Here is a 14,654-nt window from a genome sequence, read left to right as displayed (position 1 = left end):
TTGCATATTGAAATAGAAATTGGGATTAGATCATTGTTAGTTCAGGTTATTATGAACCACCTCAAGCATGTGCCACAAACAAAAGAGAAAGTCAGGCTAATTGCAATTGTAGTGATTTATTTGTACAACAGGAATCACACTGTACAAATACCCCAGCTCGAGCATGGGCTTTTTTTTTTACTGCCCAACCTGAACATCCCTAAAACCTCACTGTGAGCTTAGACTGATGGAAACAGATGCTGAGAAACAAATAAAAATGAAGCTAAAACAATAAATAAAGCAGCTACCTGTCAAACTAATTAACATTTACGGGGAGAGAAGAGCACCTTCCCAACTAAGTGCCAAAGCATACTGAAAAAAAAAAAATTAAAAACTAAAAGTATCATTTCCAGATTTTAACTGTCCTTTTAACAACCTTTATGGCAGTGGAGCGATTATGGCCTCAGTTTAAATAGCATGTAAAAAAAAAAAAAAAAAAAGAACTCACAGTAGACAGACACAGAAAAAGGCATATGGTGATATTTCTATCAAGTCCATGTGCCTATGCCATTTACACAACTTAGACATTTATACATCATCCACATACAATGTTGTGAGCTTTTACACACAATACAGGACACTTTAATAATGAAAAAAAAAGTGGAGTTCCCTCTCCAACCCATCCCATGTAGAACAAGTTTAGACAGCAATGGCGGTGACATGGTCCATTTCAAAGCATCAATTAATATTCACTCAAATTTCCATTAGTAAATCACTAACGGTAACTCATGGAAACCCAAAACGTATAAAAATATAACAAAAGACTGAAAACTGATGCACTCAACAAAAATATATCTACGCAGTCTTAAATGTGGGGTGGGGACTGGGCGACACGGCCAAGAACAGCCCAAATTTCCAATCAATCATTTTTTCCCCTGGGGGATAAGGAGTGCTAAGAATGCCCCACATATCAAGTCTGAGTAGCTGCATTCTTTCCTCTCTCAGCAACAGAGACACAGTGAAAGCCACGGGTTCCGTCAGGACCCCTTGGCAGCCTCATTACACCTAGCGGCAGGCCATCGGCGTTCTGGATCTTTCTACCCAGCATCGGGCTGCCCACGGGACTGCTCTCCTGAGACGCCACCTGCTTGCGCCGTTGAACCCACGGGCTCCCTGAAGGGGTGAGGCTACTGTCTGAGGAGTAGTCTGCCCAGCGACGCCCAGCCTCAGGGCTCAGTCTGCCCTCGCTGGCTAAGGGAGACTTGTGGGAATGCGGAGATTTGCGCTGAGGACAGGGGCTGGCACGGGGGCTAGACCAGGGACTGTTACGCGGGGACATAGCAGGACTGAGGTGATTGTTCTGGATGTTGATGCCTGCGGTGGTGGGACTGAGCTTGTTGCAGGACTGGGACTTCCTGGCCAGCCTAGGGGATGTAGGGTTGCTCTCAGTGTCTGAGGAGCTGCAGGCCGAGTCGTCCCCGTGGTACTGAAGCTCTCGTACTCTGCTGTTCAGGGAGCGACTTTTGCGCATCCCTCCTTCTTCACGCGGCCGTTCTTTAGGTACTTTCTTCTTGGGCGGCTTTGTGCCAATAAGGACTACTTTCAACCCCAGCGAACCGGCCCCACCCTCCTCACTCCCCACAGCATCATTGGCTTTAACAGCTGCCTCCACCTCCTCAAACTCCACAATTGCACACTCCTCAGTGCCCAGCTGAGTGTAGCGACCGCTCAGCCTCTTCAGGTCAGCCGGCAGGTCCTTCCCTGGCTTCAGGACTCTTACAGAGGCGATGGCGCCATATGTTCCAAACTCCTTCAGCAACAGTTTCATCAGCTGCTCCTGATGAGTGGCTCCTCCCTCACTGACGCCATTCTCCTTAGTGAGAGCTGCCAGCTCTGGCCAGCTCTGCAAATCACTTAACAAGAGCATGCGGCTAGGCAACGACTCGCTGGCAAAGACTGGCACTGCAGATTTGCGCCGCACCTTACGCCCCTCATCGTTCAGCTCAAGTATCTTTGAGTGTCTCAGAGCATAAGCAGTTGTTCTCCAGTCACGAGTCAAGTGTTTCACCTGCAAAGTGACAATGATTGCGTTACATGGTTGGGATGCCAAGTTTTAGGATCTCATTAAACAGTTAATAGATTGATCTGTAGTACTGCTTCTCAGAGTTATGAAGCTTTAGTTAAGATAAATTAGTTAAACAATAACTTAAGCCTGTCAGCAAGGTTGATTAGTAGTGTGTACTGCCTTCCTTTCAGTCATATTTCCTGAATCAAACCTAGCTTCACCGTGTTACCCAATTCACTGTATAATTTAATCAGGTTTAAAATGCGTCACCTCAGTCTCACTAATCTCATATGTGAATCCTTACTTGTTATAAATGAGCATGGGGACTCATCACTTGCGTCATAAACAAATTAAAAACAAATCTGCACGCATAGGCCTAATGTTGCACCAGCTGTTGTGAATCAATGTGAGAATATAATTGCATCTCCAACAGCTAGTCACGTTGACACTAGAAACACCAGTCATTGCTATTCAAATTCACACGAGCCTAAACGTCACTAGAAATTAAAAATAGAAAAAGCATTACCCAGGTTTCCATTTTTACCTTCTTAGCCTTGTTTTACCTTAAATTTGTACATTTTGGCAGTGTGGTGATGGCTCACATCTGGCAAGTCTCTGCCAAAAGGCACGTCACCATAAATACTAAAGACTTATCTAATATGTAGAATGTGGCTTAACATTTTGAGTTGACTATCAACTTAATAAAACACTATCAACACTATCAGCTCAAGGATATTGACAGTTTAGATTTCTATGAGTTGGGTTGCATGAGGTACTAAACCATAGTCTGTGTGGCAACAGTAGATTGCAGTCGGCATACCCCCAGTTTGGAAAAGCAGGCAGCAGTATCAGCACGGAAGATAAGCAACGTACTGCTGTGGATGGGGGCAGCGACTAAGAAAACAAAAGAAACTCAACTGTGAAACCGTTTATGTAAAATATATTTTACACCGCTTTACCTTGGCATCAAACGGCCCATTCCCACAGGTAATAGAGCTGTTATATTGCCTACATCAATGCTTTTTTGAAGGCCACCAGGCTATTAAAAAAAAAAAAAAGTACAGTTGCTGGTCCATCGCTGATTGGTTAGTTTGTCATTAAGCCATGTGTGTGAATCCAAACTAACCCTTTAAAAACACCAAAGTGAACTCTACAGCTAATGTGGATGGAGCCCTGGGGAAGACTTGAGACTTGGCACAGCATTGCTGAGTCCTTAAGGTCAATGCTGTAGCCTTTTTGTTAGTGTGAGATTGGTCCCTTGTCTTGGGTGGGTTGGGTCTGTTAGTTTCTGCACGCATTTTGTCTTCCTCCCTCCAGTTTTTCCTCCATTTCTGAGGTCCTGGGACACATTCCTATGTCCCAGTGTGTTTTTAACGGTTTGTGAATATTATGTTCCCTATATTAGGTTTTCTGAATATTAAAAAACAAAACAAAAAAGTCACACCATAACAAAATCTAACTAACCAATCAAGACAGCAGTAGACTAGCAACTCCTGTGTTCTGTGGGGGGAAAGAAATTACCATTTTTGTTAAGAGTCTGGTGGCTTTGCTGAGCACATAGTTGGATATGACAGCTTTAGTTCCACATTGGAAAGGGCTTTCTGATGGCAAGGTATAGCGGTGAAACTATTAAAATATAGCATTCACTATTGACTTTTTCTTCTTTTTAAAAGGCGGGCCTCCTTTTTATGTCATTGACTAAAATACATTCAGCTGCTGCCATCCACAGCTGGGCACTGCTTGGTTTCGGTTTCAAGACTCCTGCCTGGTTCTCCAAACTGCAGGCGTAGGAAATACGACCATGGACAAGTACCTCCTATAACCCCATTTAAAAAAGATCTTACTATCCCTTTAAAATGTAACCAAAGCACATAATGAGTCACCTTTGTGCTAGTACTATAGCATGTGGTATGTACACTATGCTTTAGCCAACAATCCTTATCAAGACAATTCCAAGTATTTCCTACTGCATTTTTTGTTCCTAAAGTGCTTTGCAGCCATGGTTACCTTTTTGAACGAAGTGAGCAACTTGACGCTGACAAACCCCAGTTTGTTGCGTCGGACATGTTTGAGCAGAAAGGCATCATGTTCCAGGTTCTCATCGGACAGGTAGTACTCAATTTGAGCAACTAACTTTTGGATGAGCTCAGAATCTGGGGGCTGCCAGCTCTCCTCCTCCAACTCCCCTCCACTGGTCCCGGCACCGCTGTGTGTGGGAAGACAACATGCATCACGGTCAGCAGAGAATCCTCTCTGGTACACTGAAACAGAATACTTCATATCCTAAACTGTTCACATCTCTGCAACTATTAAACATTTCACTTTCATTAACAAATTAAGCCAGAGGATTATAAATTGTTGCCAGTAATTCATTCACATTTTGCCATTTCCCAGCAGTTGACAAGCTGCGTCATCAGCCAGTCACCCGGCCTCACTGCCAGACCGACACCTGTGCCCCACCAATCCCAAAACTGCCAAGACCTCGCCATCTGAAGGGCGCAGAGCCACAGGCTCTCCCACCCACACAGAATATGGTAGCTCACCAAATTAACTTCACGCAGTTAAGAACTGGTACCAAAACTGCCTAGCTGAGGCTTTTAGGCACAATTTGATTTCAGTCCGATTGCCTGAATATCACTGAAGCGCCACAGTCAGGTAGCCTTGCAGATTAAGAGTGAGGGTCTGAATGAAATTTTGTGGATGACTCATCACCTCCTCCAGCCTCCTCCCCTCGTTTTCCTTCCACGCACACCCTCTAGTCAACATCTTTCCAGCCAGCTAACCGCACAGCTGGCACAAGTCCACCGCTTCCGCAGGACTTCAGCTTAAAAGAAAACCACAAGCTGAGTTTGTAGACGAGAAAACTGTCAACACATGAGAATTTAAATATGTGAACTAAAGTTAATACACCAGAAATGTAAGGGAAACTGGATAAATCTTGTTTTATAATAGGTTGTAAATAAGAGTAATTTGAATGGGAACTTTAAGTTGTGCATTGAAATCTCTGGAGGAGTTTTGCAGGAATATTAGATTTAACAGCCTACAAACAGCGGACAATCTACACTCTAGGGTGGGAAAAAAATGCCACAAAGCACCGGTCTGTACAAGTGTGACAACAGCTCTTTATACCAGAGAGTCATTAAGGTGTGACCCACAGGCGAAGTGTAAAGCTTTGTTTGGACTGAACAATTTACTTTCCCCATTTGCCTTTTTGTCACTGACTCATTATTTGCGCACAGTCCACGTAGGGAACATATAGGCCAGAGGATAAAAATAGCAGGCCATGACGCAGGGGAATTAGATTAAAGTGAAGGTGCCATCCTTCATCTCTCAGGTGTCTGGCTGTACAGCACTAGTACTGCCTACAGGTGGTTAAACACTTCCCCACCACGCCACCCGGGAGATAATATCCCACAAGTAGCATGTGAGGATTTAGGCTGCAACTCCCCATTGGGAGAATCTATTGTGTTCCACGAACATTGTGAAGTTGTTCACCATCTTTTGTTGTCACTGTCATACACCTGTGGGCGTTATAGACCCTATAGTTCAAGTTATGCTATTTTCCCCAGTGAAAAAAAATGTCAACTGTTCCCACGCTGCATGTGCTGGGAGCCCACCCACTGAAGTTACGGGCCGAGCCGACACAGTAATCCGCTACGTGTAGTGCTGCACTAACCTCGACATTAGGAACATGTTTCATCCACTCTCCAACCTTACTGAACCATGTCTGCAGAGGAATCCACTTAAGTCACAGTTACGGACAAAACTAATTTTATAAAATGTATAAAGAGTCTGTCAAGGCCAGGGAAACCGGTCGTTTACCAGATGTGTGTGAGAGTGAGAGAGATATATATGGGGTGCTGAAAATAACATTGTCACATTTAGCTTCAAGCAATGTTTAAAAAAAAACTAAACATTTGAGATTGTTTTTATTCGTTACGTGACACTATAAACACACACTGACCTAAAGTTTTTATTTTGGCACTTCCGGTTAACGGCATTGTGAATTTGCATATTAGTTAAATATTTAGTTTTACCCAAAACATTTAGATTTACATTTACAGTAGATATAAAAAGTATACACACGCTTGTTAAAATGCCAGGTTTCTGATGTAAACAAGTTGGCCAAAGAAATCATGTCAGAACTTTCCACCTTTAATGTGACCTATAACGTGAACAATTCAATTGAAAAATATAAAAAATTAATTTTATTCAAAAATAAAAACCTACAATAACCTGGTTGGATAAGTGTGCACACCCTTAAACTAATACTTTGTTGGGTAGGAGTCTATTAGCATTGCATATGGCAAATATTTTCCCACTCTTTGCAAAAGTGCTCCAAATCTGTCCTATTGCTAGGACATCTCCTGTGCACAGCCTCCTTAAGATCCCCCCACAGATGTTAAGTGGATTCAGGTCTTGGCTCTGGCCGTTCCAAAACAGTAATCTTCTTTTGATGAAGCCATGCTTTTCTGGATTTGGATGTGTACTTTGGGTCGTTGTCATGCTGAAAGGTGAACTTCCTCTTCATCTTACTAACGGAAGCATAATTCCCTCCCCCCTGACTAAGGCCCCAGTTCCAGCTAAAGAAAAACAGCCCCAAAGCATGATGCTGCCACCAACATGTTTCACCGTGGGTTTTGGTGTTTTTTGGGTGATGTGCAGCGTTATTTTTTGCACCAAACATCTTTTGGAATTATGGCAAAAAAGTTAATCCTCGGTTTCAGACCATAACACATTTTGCCCACATGCTTTAGGGAGACTTGTTTGTTTTTGAAAACTTCAGCCATGATTTGACATTTTTCTTTGTAAGAAAAGGCTTCCGTCTTGCCACCCAACCCCAAAGCCCATTCATATTAAGAATATGGGAGATTGTCACATGTAGCACACAGCCAGTACCAGAAATTCCAAATCCCAAAACCAGAAATTCCTGCAGCTCCTTTAATGTTGCTGTAGGCCTCCTGGAAGCTTCCCCGACCGGTTTTCTTCTTATCAATTTTGGAGGGACGTCCAGTTCTTGGTATTGTCTCTATTGTGCCATCACTGTGTCCCATGGTATATTTAATGCTTTGAAAATTCTTTTGTACCCTTCTTTTGTTCACATTAAAAGTCTAAAAAGTTCTGACAGGATTTCTGTCTAATGTTATTACAGCACAAAAATCTGGCATTTTAATAGGGCGTGTGGACTTTTTATCCCCACTGTAGATTTAACATTTAATATTTTGATTTAACCATTTAAAATATCCCAGTTGACAAATATGTTAAATGTGTGCAAAAAAGTGAACCTAAAAAAAAAACTACCAGTTTTTATAAACAGTTTGAAGATAATTGGGACAATTCTTTGTTGCTTGAGCCACTTTACAAACGGCACCTCATAAATATAGCCTAATTGACTTAAATCCAAACTTAACTGTTGTAACCACACAGACATCACTGACTAAGACAATTGACTTAGAGCATGAAAAAACTCAAACCTTGATTTGTCATGTCTTCCGAATTCGTCCTCACTGCAGCTGCCTCCGAGGAAGTCAATATTATTGGAGGACAGTTCCTCGGGCTCCTCGTCCTCCGCCGCTTGGATGGCCACGGTTATCGTCACCGTCCCCATCTCCTGAGTGTGCTGATCCACGGTGATTACCTCATCGATGCCGTGCTCCACTGACGCATCGAAGACGTACTCCGCTGGGTTCGGGTTGGGGCTCCCCACGGACCCGCTCATGTTCCTGGAACAAGTCAAGGTGCCCCCCCCTGCTCCCTTACCTTCCATAGTTGTAGCAGTAGCAGCAGCAGCACCGCCTCCCTGGAAGCTTTTAATCTCGCTTGACTCGAAGGCACAGACAGGATACGGGGCGCGTAAAGCTGCTCGACGCTTCTCCGGGCACCTGTGATGGCGGAGAAAGACCCAAGGGGCTCCGAAGACGCGCTCCACGGCTCGCCAAAGACCCCCGATCCAAATCCGACCCGAGAAAGGGTCCTGAGGAGCAGAGGGGCTTGTAGCAGCCAGCGAGACGCAGCCTGGACCTGGTGAGACCGAGGGACTGGAGCCTCCTTGGGCTTCTGCTGCTGCTACTGCTGCTGCTAGTGCTGTTACTTCCTCATATGTAAGAGGCTTTCTGCTTTTGAAACGTGCTCTGGGATTGGGCCGTGGCAGCGTCTCTTCGCACTCATTCCCAACCCACAAGCAAAAACTGACACAAAGCCAAGAGCGAGGCAAGAGGAAGGAGAGGCAGCGCATGAAGGCGTTCACCAAGGCGTGCATGTTCCTCGCTCTTTTTCACAGACAGATTGTGTACAGACAGACAGTGTTGTCTTTAGATGTGAAGACAAGAACGGCCGTTTACGTGGCCCTAAGTACGCGAGCCAATTCACGTGTTTCTCTCTAATTGGGGAATTGCCGTGTCAAGGACGACCCTTTGTCTAACGCCGCTAATTGGATAATAGGCTCTCAGCGTCTGGTGCACGCTTAAGGCATTCGGTGTGTGAGACTGGAGGAAAGGAAACACACTAACTTAGCATAAATCAGCCATTTGTAAAATCATACCATTAAACGCCAGCATTTTTAAAACAATAACGAGTCCCCCCCCCCTTACCCACAAAAGGAATTACAAAATCAATAAAGTTTTTTGTGATCAAATTGTTTATTTTTATATTTAGAAATGATAAACAGTTACAAACAACACCATAAAGTTTTAACAAAATTACATGCCTTTTATTTTGATATTGTATTCATCGAAGACAATGGTCTACATTCTGTTTCCAAGCCTTCTTCAAACAACCAGAAAAGGTTCACACTTGATCTTTTTTTTTACAAAACAAATTGTCAAAATGTAAGTGGCTGGTAAGTGAGCCCTAACACAATCCCAGAGACAGTAAGGATATGGTCATTAGATATGACCATCTTAGTATTATCCTCATCTTAGAGATCCACTAGGACCTCCAAAAGTAGGCATGGGGGCATTCCAGAGTCCATTTCCAGGATCACTGGTTTCATTGATGGTGATTTGTAGCACAAACGCATATGTAGGTGTTCTGTGAGAGCATTATTATTATTATTACAGTCGTCTAAATGTGTCTCTGTGTGCTCTGCCTCAAGTCCATTTTGGTAGCTTGTTGTTGGCCTCCATCCTGACAGCCCTGTAAATCACCCACACCGATGTTGTTGGCTGTTGACTGCCCTGCATGAAATATCTTTACTCCTCCCCACTGGCAAGCCACGCTCACAGCTGGTGGGCAGTCTGACTCATTCTCTGCACCACATGCCATACAGTGCTCCAGTTTGTGTACAATGCAACATGGGGGGGGAGCGCGAGAGAGAGAGAGAGAGAGAGAGAGAGAGAGAGAGAGATTGACAATGCGTATGAGAAAGAGGGAGGAAGGGCTGAGGAAAAGATTGTCAACAAATAAGCGAAGCCATTTAGTTTCTGATTCTGAGGATTTATTTCCCCAGAAGAAGCGACAGAGTCTGCCAGCAGGATCATTTCAACAGTTTCCAATTCAAATAAAGACATTTTCTCAAATGTTTTCTTATTCTGCCGTCTTTAAATACATTTACACCAGTTTCTAGAAAATTCCTGAACCAACATAATTAAGATTAAAGGGGTTGTGTTGCTGTGAGACAGCTGTCCAGGATGGGATGCCAGGCTTATTGTTGATAAGCACCTGTAGGTTGGGTTGCAGATAACTTCTTTTCAGACATGGTTGTCCCAATTTGACATATATGGCCTCCTTTAGGCCTCTTTCAACCACACTGTGTACAAAACAATCCACAAAAATGTGTATTGAAAGATGTGTCTGTAATTGTGTTCACCCTTTCACATACCATACAATAATGTATAATATAAATCAGCAGCACCACAAACTACAGCCTCCAGAGCTCAATCACCCTCTCCACATGTTCTCGACCCAAACTAAATCAGACAAACTTCACGAAGACAGGAGGCATTACACGGCTGGTGTGTTGAAACTGTACTAATGAGCAGGATACTCAGTGCCATTCGAAAATCTATCTCCAGGCATTCTTCTAATTCGCTCCTCTACGCTTGTTCAGTTTTCATAATTACTGTTTTTCCACTTCCAATTGCATCACCAAACCTACAAGGAGAATCCCTCTTCGAATTTCCTCTGCTAAGTATTCTTCTTTAGAGGATTTTCCCTTTATCTTATCCTTTATTTGCCTTTTAAGAGTTGTGTTACTTTGTATGGTGCCAGTTTATTTAAATAAACTTGACCGCACTTAATTTATGAGACTGTTACGTGATCCTGTTGATACAACTCTGGTAACAGTCAGTGGAATTGAAGTCTCACGAGTGTTATTGGCTTTGACTGTGTTTACCTTATGACCTAGAAGTCTGATGATATTTATAAAACTTACAGCATGTCTGACATTGCTACATGTGGTGTTTGACTGCAGTAGATGTCTACGAACTCTTCTTTGCAGAAGAAAAATGCAGCAACATTAAATTAATATATGTTAAATTACTGGTAGTACTAAAATGTGAATTCATTATAACATCTCAAATGCTGAGACCAATAATGTCACATCATTCAACTATTTGGTCAACGTTTGGTCCAGACTGAAATATTTTACCAACTATATGATGGATTGTCACAAAATTTTTCAGTGGAGGATTTTTTTAAATGACTTTTGATCTTCTGACTTTTGGTTTGACTGAAATGTCTCTACAACAATTGCATGGTTTGCCTAATGACCATCATTCTTAGCTGCACCTTTACTGTACAGGGGCGGGTTTGGCTCAGTGGTAGAGTGGTCGCCCAACTATTGGAAGGCTGGTGGTTTGATCCCTTACCCTGCAGTCGCATGTCAACGTGCCTCTGGGCAAGAACCCCAAGTTCCTCCCTATGCTGCTGTGTGAGTGTGTGTAAGTGTTTATCTGATGAGCAGGTGGCACCTTGTATGGCAGCCTCGGCCACAGTGTGCGAATGGTGAATGTTTCTGTACTGTGTAAAAAGTTGAGTAGTCGTTGAGATTAGAAAAGCGCAATGTAGAAACAATTCATTTACATTAGTGCTAATAAGCAAATATTAGCATGCCAATAAGCCAAACTAAGATAGAGAACATAGTAAACATTATACCTGCTGAACATCTGCATGGTACTGGTAGCATTTAGTTCCAAGCACAGCTGTGCACAAGCACAGCCTCACGTAGTCTCTAGCATAGCTAGACTCTTGTTTCTTAGATGCTAAACGTTTTTTCAAAGCTTGATGTTATTGATACGGTGTGACATGGAAAATGGAAGGGGCCTTGTCAACCAATCTGCGATCCCCTATCCTGCCTGTTTCTTAATTCAGTGTTTCAGATGTGCCGCAAACAATGTGGGATGGTTGTGAAGCTGTGAGGAACTGTTTGCAAACCACCATCTTTTGCAGCCATCACAGCAAACAAAGGGGCATGTGAATTTGTAATGACCACAGATTTAAAACAAAGAGAAATATTGCATTAATTGTTTAAAATAAAAATAAGTGTACAGCAACAAAGTCTCTTAATTTCCCTTCTCTTTGTGCTGCTAGCAGATTATGTCTTCTGCACTTGTATCACACATCCATTGCTTATTAAACACATCATCAGGTTACTGAGGAAGTAGGTTAGTGTTGACAATGGAAGCATAACAATAGAAAGGTACGAACAAACTGAATGTTACACTTAACTCAGGCTTACAACCATCCTGGTTTCTCCTAGTTCAGGACTCTTGTACACAGGGTGTTACATAAATTATGAACTGAAACTTGAAATCATGAACCCAGATATGGTAAGTCAACAATTTATTTTCTCTGACTGTGCATGGCACAAATCCTTTCAGTTGCTCGGTAAAAATGCTTGATAAATTGATTGACAGAAAAGCAGAGTGCTTTCTCCATCTTTGTCTTCTTTCTCTCTCTCTCTCTCTCTCTCTCTCACACACACACACACACACACACACACACATGCACACAATAACTGATGTAGAAAACTGCAGATCTGTGTGGATTGTGTAAAGCCACGGTCAGCTCATCTCTTTATTTTATCACCTATCACTGTAATTCCGCTTTAATATTATTTTTTTGGGAATATGTTTGCAAACGATGTCCACGTGTAACACTGTGTATTTCTGCATATTCTATGATAAAAAAAAGCAACAACCAACAGTATCTCCCTTTTGTTGGGCTGTATAAATAAGACCAAATGTGTAACGTTTTTAAGAGTCCCTACATTCAGGTTCAAGAAAACATCTCGTCAATCTCATTTTCCCGGCAAATATCCAAAGCTAAATATTCATACGTAACTGGAATCTACATTGTACCTTTTTCAATATGACCTGTCATACACACTGTGTATCATCCCCTCCTATAATATTTGTCAGCCTGTGCTTCATGAATAGATTTTGACAGGCAGTGTGTGGGATGTCCCTTTGATGAATCTGGACTTGTGTTCTCTGAGCAACCGCTCATTACTGCCAGAGTATGAAAAAAGGCTGAAAATACACAGCACAATTTACTTGATCACATTTGGTGTTCTGTGGTGTTGCTGACTGAGATGAAATGGGCAGCACCATTAACTGTATTGTAAACAGAGCAAAGAAGGAGCATCAAAACAGTGAATAAAGACAGGGTCCAAATAAGTTAGACTTCACAGTAACATAGCAAAGCCTTACTGATAGAACATGTTTGCATGCTTTAATGTTCAAAAAACACATTCATCAACACTTTCTCTCGTTCTGTTTTTTGTGATCAAAGTTTTTATTTTTATTTTAATATCACAAATTAAGAAAAATCACAAATAAACCATGCGCAGGTAAAACACTGGAACATAAAAACGTGTTACAGGGCCAAAACCTACAGAGAGGAAAGACGGGAGGGGACAAAACACAAAAAGACAACAGGAAGAGTGACATCCACTGCTTACAAATAATACATGCAGAAACATTTTACTCATACTGTTAGTCTGAATGTAACGGTATTTAACCTGTCTGAAAGGCTCTGAATACAGTGTTTGCCTCTTTAAGCCCTCCTCCTGAAAAAGCATGGTCTGTTTTGATTGGGTAGCGCGTCCGTGTCTTTTGCGTCTGTGCTCTCAAGAGTCTCTGCACCTTCTTTGCAGCCAGGGAATGAGTATGACAGTCTAACAAACATCCATGTTATAATGGCATTTAGCAACACTTTTACCCCAGACCTGGATGGATGTCCTGATGGCTCATTTGAAGGCCCAGCTTCTGAAAACGTGTATTTCTCTGTGGATTAAGCAGGTTTGATACTTTTAAAGTACTTATGAATAAAAAAGCAATGGAAATTTTACTTTTTACAATGTGAAACCTTTACCTCTTGGCCACTTCATGAATTATATATTTTCATAAATCCTTTTTCTCACATTTTGACTCGTCAAACACAGGTTTAACCTTGGAGGATTGCATTAGAATTAGTTACAACTGTGCCTTTGCTGCTGACAAGTCCAAATTCCGTTAGAAGAATGTTCTTTTTCTTATTATGTCAGGTCATTCATTCAATACACACGCATGTAATGGACAATTTATAACAATGGACAAACTGTAAAATAAGTAGAAGCACATCTGTAAAGTATTGTTATATAATTCAACATCTACAAATAGATTTTTTTGGGATAAACCTACAGTCAAATGCACCAAGAATCTCAGTCAGGGTAGATTTTAAGATTGAACAGGAGGCTATTGGCAAGAATGAAGAATCAACGTTTGATAAACCTAAGATATCAGAGAAATGCAAGTGACTCTGTCATGGTTTACTGACACACAGAGCCATCATTAGTATAATAGCTTTTTCTTGTCGACCCTTTGCTCCCTGATTTGCTACTACTGGAGGCTGAGCTAGAAATATAGCTCGACGCGTGCAGTTGTACAGATGAAGAGCAGAAGTTGATCCAGTTGGTCCAATGACCATTTATTGGTAAAGCAACACTAGGGAACTTTTACCGCTTTGGTATTCCTACAGGTTGGAAGCGGAGTTGTCCCATCATGTCTCATTGGAACTACAGATCTGCTGCCTGATCCGGCAAACTTGTATAGTGCGAGTTGATGAACCACTGAAACGATTTGGGAAACGTTCTTTAGTGTTGCTTTAATGATGTTACAAAAAAAAAAAACTTAATGTAAAATAAAACAAACTATTAAACTAAAGCAGTGGCTTAAATGGTACCAGGTGGTTTGTCACGTCATGGCTCCACACACACGCCACCCCACGGTCTAAAGACTTTCCCTCTCAGGCCACACCCACTGCTGTGGCTTCCTGTCTTTAAAGCCTTTCCCCTTGGGCTCCACCTTCAGCCTCACAACTTTCCTCTAGGTGGGGGTAGACAGACCTGGGGCCAAATCTACGATCAGTCATTCATCCACACACGCACACACACACACACACACTCTCACTATTCACAAGAAAGAAACACAAAATCAACCCAAAGCTCAATTTGGCTCCTAAAATTAGTGTTATTTCTTTCATGTGTGCCTTTCTTTGTAATGAAAAACTGTTCCCTTAGGGGGTTTTGTCAATGTTCTGGTGGTCATTATCTAAGCAATCTTTTTCCTCAGCATTTCATTGATTTTACCCGTAGTACAAAATAGAAAACCACGTCAAAATATAATGTGTG

General features: G+C 42.1%; 1 protein-coding gene across 1 annotated transcript; it reads right to left on the bottom strand.

Annotated features, from left to right (window-relative positions):
• Positions 1 to 100: 100 nt before the first annotated feature.
• larp6a (La ribonucleoprotein 6, translational regulator a) lies at positions 101 to 8,432 on the bottom strand. The gene is made up of 3 exons (XM_034875171.1): positions 7,519 to 8,432; positions 4,052 to 4,250; positions 101 to 2,047 (listed from the first exon to the last, which is right to left on the bottom strand). The coding sequence occupies exons 1-3, from the start codon at positions 8,301 to 8,303 to the stop codon at positions 950 to 952; spliced, it is 2,082 nt and encodes a 693-aa protein (XP_034731062.1). The 5' UTR covers positions 8,304 to 8,432; the 3' UTR covers positions 101 to 949.
• Positions 8,433 to 14,654: the final 6,222 nt, after the last annotated feature.

The sequence above is a fragment of the Etheostoma cragini genome, chromosome 1, assembly GCF_013103735.1.
Source record: "Etheostoma cragini isolate CJK2018 chromosome 1, CSU_Ecrag_1.0, whole genome shotgun sequence".
Taxonomy (NCBI): Eukaryota; Metazoa; Chordata; class Actinopteri; order Perciformes; family Percidae; genus Etheostoma; species Etheostoma cragini.
Note: the sequence above shows the minus strand (reverse complement) of the source record. Positions and strands in the feature narration are given on the sequence as shown.